At 45.3% G+C, this 7,438-nt stretch overlaps 1 protein-coding gene across 1 annotated transcript in view; it reads left to right on the forward strand.

Annotated features, from left to right (window-relative positions):
* LOC104618499 (neuronal PAS domain-containing protein 2) overlaps positions 1–7,425 on the forward strand; it is a gene marked incomplete at both ends in the record, with an annotated part of 22,494 nt that extends 15,069 nt beyond the window's left edge. The window contains 2 exons of the mRNA XM_010284115.1: positions 6,087–6,281; positions 7,380–7,425. Of these exons, the coding sequence (XP_010282417.1) occupies positions 6,087–6,281; positions 7,380–7,425 (241 nt within the window). The remainder of the gene's footprint in view (positions 1–6,086; positions 6,282–7,379) is intronic.
* Between the last annotated feature and the right edge of the window lie 13 nt (positions 7,426–7,438).

Below are 7,438 nucleotides of genomic sequence, written 5' to 3' on the forward strand. Positions count from 1 at the left end.
ACAGAATGGACTCTCACCCATCATCAGCACCTGTGAAATGCAGTTTCACATATTAAAACAAGCTGGGAATGTATATAAGGGATCACTGAAGCCTTTGCCACCTACGTTGCTAGATGTGCACTGCTGTAAGACAGCACAGTAATGGTGGGTCCCAAAACCAGGACTCTCTGTTCCTGGTGCCATATAAGCATAAAGGTAGACCAAGTTTAACTTCAGTCCATTTATTCTCTTGGTTCTGCGCTGACTTTGATTGATGGGAAGGGAAAGTCTCTGCAATTAACTGGCCTTCAGTTCAGAATCATATCATATGTCTGAAAGCTATTATTGTTATGATGAATATCAAAAGATGTGATATTCTCACTTACTCTCTTTTTAACTGGGTGAAAACCATCACTCTCTCCTGGTGAAGTCTTCAATAGTCACACACACTCATCTTTTTTTTTTTTTTTTTTGCATAATTCAGGCAAAAATAGAAGATCAGAGCACATTCTTCTTCCATGCAGGAAATGGATTTTATTTTTACATAGCTCTCCTCCATATGCACTACGGTGCATTTAATAACCCAAAGCCCGGGTTCTCTTAATAACTCAAAGACTGTGGGACGGATTCTCAGATACGCTCATAGGGAGCTCAAGCAGAGAGAGGAGGAGGCCCAGTGGATAACTGGTGGGTAGTTCTGTACTTTCTGTACTGTCCACCCCATCCCAATTTGCAGGTCTGAGTTCTACCATCTGGGTGATCGTCTCCACCCTGAAGACTGTACCAGGTTGGGCCAAGTATTTTCAGACCAGTACAAGTTCTCTGGTGTCAGTACTGACCATTGCCCAGCTTACTGCGGATGCCAAAGTGACAGGCAGGGGGACTAGAGGGCAGCTCGGAAATGCAGGGCTGTGTATCTGCCCGAGGGGGGGCAATGCTGGACGGGGAGGGTCATCCTCTGTAGTTCTAGTGCCTTTCAGTCTCCTCAGAGCAGTCAAACAACGCAATGAGATGCAAGTGGTCACCCCGACTCATGGCCAGGGCCTTTTCATTCTCCCACTTTCTCTCGATTAAAAAAAAAAAAACCACAAGGAAATTACTGTGCTGTTGCAGGGATACAGTGAGACCAGGAATTAGCTTTGTCTTATTTGGCTAGGGGCAACTTAAAAGAAAGCCTCACACTTTTGCATGCAGCATTTTTGTGACTCACAAGCAGCTAGGAGTAAACTGTTAAACCAGAAATCCAACCACGTACTTTGCCACACAGATTTCATCATTCAGGGAGCTGGATGTCTGCAGACATTGATCTATTATCAGAGCTACAAAGCATAGTAGCAAACAGGCAAGCATTACTATCAAGCACATTTCTGGTGTCTTTAATATTCTTCATAGAAGAGCTGTAAGCTTGGGGGAGTGCCATAGGCTGAAAAGGGGGAAGTGTTCTCCAGCTTTCCCTCGTTAGCTGATTTATTAGCATATCTTCCCCACTGGTTCGCTCCCTTCCACACAGAAGCGTATAGGTAGCTCTGTGGAGAATTAAGCCCGATTTCCATTTCCTTCAGAGATCTTCAAAACTGCAGTACGGCAATCCACCAAGAAACACTTTCCCAACCGGACAGATGTTGAGCACGGCAGCCTGTGTTAGAAACTATTTCCAAGAGCCTCGTGCAGTGGAAGATGAAACTGGCAGGAGGGTTGTGGGCCCTGAACAAAACTGTTCAAAACCCCATTAAATCCCTGTTACTCCTTTTCCTGACAAACTGAAGTATGAAGGACAGAAGCAGCAAGGGTAACCTCAGAAGTCTGAAGGATGCTGTGTCTGCTCCAGATTTGAACACTCTAGCTAATGAATTCTGGATGGGGAGGAAGGCAGAAGGGCTGAGCCTGACCAGCCTGCAAGAACTACAAATGAGACCATCCACAGCCACCCATCATTTGCAAACCAGGCTCCCTTCGAAGTCAGTGAATCTCAGCCTCCCAGTGCTGTGCTTTTCATCTTTCTGTATTTTACATAAAGAAAGAGTCTTGATGTCTGTAATGACGAGCCCAAAGGCTATAATCCCCTGATTATCCAAAGGACAGGTAGAGTGAAAGAGCCGTTTTCCTCACGGTATCTTGCCAATGTGATTCATCCATTAGCTGTAGGGGCCATCTATCTTGGAATGAGGCGGCAGCAGTGTCAGCGGGTCCCTCCCCTCGCTCGCTGCCTTCCTGCATATGTTAACAAGCTGGCCAGTTAAAAAACATTTGTAAGATGCTTCACTGACCTTGCAGTCCACAAAATCAGCCACGAGACACGTCATTAGCATCAGTGCAGTTAGGGGGCAGCTAATTTATGAACTTGGATTTGCTCAGACTGAGAAAGATTTCATTCTTTATTAGGGGGTTACTGTTGGTATTTAAAACTGTCGTTACTTCAGTGTTTCAAGGGAATTCAGGCAGGACTATCACAAAAGAGGCACATTATGAATAAACACTGGTAAGTTTTGCACAAATGAAGCATGTCCTTCATCAGCAATTCCTCATCTACCCAACAGTCCACCTATCAAATTCATATCTCTCCAATTTAGAGAGAAGGATGTTTGAAACATGTTTGGTGGGTGAGGAATCGGTTGGGTGGTCGCATCCAGAGGGTAGTGGTCAATGGCTCCATGTCCAGATGGGTATCAGTCATGAGTGGTGTCCCTTATGGGTCTGTGTTGGGACCAGAACTCTTTAATATCTTCATCAATGACACAGACAGTGGGATCAAGTGCACCCTCAACAAGTTTGCAGATGACACCAAGCTGAGTGGTGTGGCTGACACGCCTGAGGGATGTGGTGCCACCCAGAGGGACCTGGGCAAGCTCGAGGAATGGGCCCATGTGAACCTCACGAGATTCAAGAAGGCCAAGTGCAGGTCCTGCACGTAGGTAGGGGCAACCCCCAGTATCAATACAGGCTGGAGGATGAAGAGATTGAGAGCAGCCCTGCCAAGAAGGACTTGGGGGTACTGGTGGATGGAAAGCTGGACGTGAGCTGGCAATATGCTCTCGCAGCCCAGAAAACCAACCGTATCCTGGGCTGCATCCAAAGCAGCATGGCCAGCAGGTCGAGGGAGGGGATTCTGCCCCTCTACTCCGCTCTATTGAGACCCCACCTGGAGTCCTGCTTCCAGCTCTGGACGAGTGCTGGAGCCCTCAGCACAGGAAAGACATGGACCTGTTGGAGCAGGTCCAGAGGAGGGCCACAGAAATGATCAGAGGGCTGGAACACCTCTTCTACGAAGACAGGCTGTGAGAGTTGGGGTTGTTCAGCCTGGAGAAGAGAAGGTTGCAGGGAGACCTTATTGCAGCCTTCCAGTACTTAAAGGGGGCTTCTAAGAAAGATGAGGACAAACTTCTTAGCAGGGCCTGTTGTGATAGGACAAGGGGCAATGGTTTTAAACTGAAAGAGGGTAGATTTAGACTTGATATAAGGAAGACATTTTTTACAGTGAGAGTGGTAAACCACTGGCCCAGGTTGCCCAGAGAGGTGGTAGATGCCCGATGCCTGGAAGCATTCAAAGTCGGGTTGGACAGGGCTCTGAGCAACCTGGTCTAGTTGAAGATGTTCCTGCTCACTGTAGGGGGGTTGGATAAGATGACCTTTAAAGGTCCCTTCCAACCCAAACTGTTCTGATTCTGTGATTCTATGATTCTTGCTTTTAGGCTTAATTAGCAGGTAGAAATTTCATGCTTCGATCCTCTCTCAGGTTAACTCTTGTTTTGATGAGGCATCTTGAGTCTTCCAGTTCTGTGGGGACATGGGTTAAACGGCATCATTGCTTCGTGCTCTGAGCTTGTTTTTTCCAGGACATTTATGTTCAGATGGTAGTAATGTTGCTTTAGCCATTATAATGCAACAGCAGGTCCCTAGGTATGAAACATGCGGAGCCTTCTCAGGGTACGAACACACTAACAAACAAAATTGGTTTACTGGAATAAACTTGGTTGTACATTTATAGCGTATTAGCTGCCAACCATTAACCATGCATGTTCCTACCCAGTGGCACACTCTGGTAATTGCAAAGTAGGTTACTCTGCTTTCTTTCAAGGATAAGCTCCTTGGCCTTCATCTGGAAGTAAGGCATGCACACAGGCAGGTCCCTGCAGAGTAAGTCATTCGCCACAAGTTCACACCATGCCTGACATTCACATCAATAGAAGTTGACTTTGCATTGGATGAACTTAGTATTTCTCCATCCCTCTGTGCCACGTACAGGGAGGACACTTAAGATAGTCCTCATAAAGGTCTTCATTTGTGGTGATCTGACCAGGACCAGTGGGCTCACAATCCTCATCACATTTTTGAAACGCTTGTTTTACCTGTTCTGAATTTTATACCAAATGTTTAATATAAAATTTTATAATAATGGCAACCAGTTTCATTGCTAGAGCTAATCAAGGGAGTTCATTTACCAAACCTGTCCAAAGCTTAGCTTCTATATACAGAAAATAAACAAGAAAAAGAATTTTCATAATTTCTGTCTTTGATTTATTCATAATAAGACCTATTTACTTGGCAGAAGTTTCAAAACCATCTGTCTTTCTGATACGTAATGGCTCAAAACTCAGTGAGCAGTGTTTTTAACAGAAAACACTCGGAGCTAGTTTCAGACCTGCTGTAAGCAACCCCAACTCTGTTACTTGACCCATTTATTTCCATCAGACATCTTTGAGATGTGGTTAGCCTGCAGCACCTGAAACAAGCCATTGCTTTAGGTCCATTAACGTTTTCATTAACTGCCCCCCTCTCTCAGCTGATTAATGTAAGCTTTGTCCGTACCCTTCTTCTGAGTAAAAGCTTGGCACACAGAAATTCATTAAAAATTAATCATATTTAAATGAAAACTGTGTTTTAAAAGCTAGATAAATAAGGACAAACGTGATGGATCAACCCGTACTTATGCAAAGAAAAGCAATACAGTGTGCCAGTCCTTTGGAGGAAGGTATGGGTTTTTTCCAAGAAAAATTAGAGGGGACATGATAGTTTAGGGAATTGCTAATATAGGAATAAGCTGCAGAAAGGTGTACTAATTACTGGGCATACCTCAGACGTACTACTAGGCATGAGACTGATGGATGAATAATGAAGAGAATAATTGTGATTCTGATTTCATTTAAACCCTAAGTAGCTCCACTTAAATTAATGGAGTTCCACATGTGTAGCAGTGGTATGGAATCAGAATCAGATCCAAAAATGTTTTCAGCTAACTGGGATGCATACCTCCATACAGTCCTTGGTGGTGAGAGGCTAGATTTGAAAGATTGCAAATATAGCTCATAGCATTAATAATTCATATTTTTAAAATATGCCTTTTTCCTCTGTACAGCTATAACAAAAGAAATAGCCCCTAGAAAAGCAAAAATTCCCAAGCCCTACAACTTTTAAAGAAGAAAGCCCCATCTTGCAATGCAAACATGGAGAGTAGATCGTTTACAGAAACACTAGCCGGGGAGCTGCTAGCTCTTTTGCACAAGTCAAATGCATGGCACAGTTAGGAAGAACACCAGGTGACAGTTACCTGATGGGAAACCAGATAAATGACAATGACTGTTTACACATCTTCTCAATGATAAGGACACAGCCATTCAACACGGAAATCTCTGGCCTGACTGTGGCCTCATTAAAAACCTTCGACAACCCAACTGTATGTAAGGTGTTGAATTTCCAGAGATAAATTCAAACGCAGCCCTCTCTGAAAGGCAGCCTGATTTTGTTGAAATGAAAGGACTGAAAAGATATGGAGTTACTCTCTTCTCTGTGATCAGGATGCCCCAGAACATGGTGAATGTACAGGGAACTGCTCTTACGAAGGTGGGACCCGCCCCACAGAGAGAGGACTGTACCTTCAGGACACATTTCAGGAGTAATGAGTACACTTGCAGAACAAGAATTCAAGAAACTAGAGACAGCAGAACCATTAATGTAGGAAAGATAGGCGATTTCCAAATAGCACTAAATGCATAGTGAATCCAGAAATGTGGTAACTTTATTTTAGAATACATCTTTGGATTTAATTCTGTCACCTTCATTATCCATGACAGCTGATCTATATAAATAAACCCTCCCTTTTTCTTTTCCAGATGTTCCTACAGCAGCCAACGGTGTCCCTGAGCTTTAGCAATGCTCAGCAGCCGGAGCCACAACAGCTACAGCAGAGATCAGGGGGCATTCCTCAGCAGCAGCTTGTCCCCAGTCCTCAACTTCAAGGGCAAATTGCATCTTCGCAAACAGCGAACCAGCAAGCACTGAGAGAAGCGAGCGTGATATCAAGCCAGGTAATCATTTCTTTGCATAGAGAAGCATTTATATGGAAAGAAGACACCGAGCTGTTACTAAGCAAGCAAGTAAAATCATGTCAGTCCTGCAAGTGTACCTTTGCCTTTCCTTTCCTATTCTCCTATATAAGGGCAACCTATATAAAGGGTCTCCCTATAGCATTGACTTTACCTTAAACCCTTTTTTTAAGACCTCAGCCAGGAGGGTTACTTGAGCAGCTGTTTCAGCTTGAAAACTGAGCAGGGCAGGATGCAAAAGGTGTGAATGACTTACTGTTCTTCCGTTGATCCTGAAGGGAATCTGACCACGCTGGAAACTAGCAATAGTGGTGTCGGCAGTGCAACCTCTCAAAATGAGCTCTACCCCTGCTCACTCCCTGAATCCAGTCGGATCCTGCCAACACAGCGAAGCCTGTCTGCTGTGGCGGCACACAGCTGGAATACATTGAGATTTGTGTAAGACCCCTGGTTGTGAGCGTAACAGATTCCTGCACAGGGAAATAAAGTTCAGCCTCAGTTAATAGTAACAGAGATCTGTGAAAACTAGTAGGTTTGGCACAGCATTTTCTTCCTTATTGCTGGTTTCTTGGCATTTCCAGTTTTTGTTCTTCCACCCACCTGTTGTGCCTCCCTTCACAGACAGCTTCGCTCCTATTTCTACTACCTGAGCGTGTGGCAAATGTAGCTGCACCATTATCTTCAGACCCCTCAGCTGTAGCTTTTAACCTCCTACATACCTGTATTATTATGACTCTATTAGTGTGTAAGGATTATAACCAGGAAAACAAGAAAAACGACCACCTTTTTTTTTCTTTAATAAGGCCGATTCCCATCATTGGGCTTTTACGGCATTGCTAATCACACCTAACTTTGCTCTTGCGTCTTGGTGGGGTCTCGCTTTGTCTCCTCGGCTGCTCGAGGGCACGTCGGGGGCGCCTTTGCTCAGCGCTCGGGTGGCCGGGGTTTGCAGGCCGGCTAGGCCAAGCGCGTTATTAACGGCCACTGTACCCACCGCCGCGCTGTCACGGCCCGTGTCTTCAGGTTCTCTCCACGCAGCGTGACCGAATTTCGCTCTCTCCCCGCTCTCCTCTCTTCCAGGGCCCGAAGGCGGCGAGAAGCGCGGAGCTGGCGCCGGGCGGCGGCCGCCCCCCCCGAGG

This window comes from Phaethon lepturus, unplaced genomic scaffold (genome assembly GCF_000687285.1).
Source record: "Phaethon lepturus isolate BGI_N335 unplaced genomic scaffold, ASM68728v1 scaffold18513, whole genome shotgun sequence".
Classification (NCBI taxonomy): Eukaryota; Metazoa; Chordata; class Aves; order Phaethontiformes; family Phaethontidae; genus Phaethon; species Phaethon lepturus.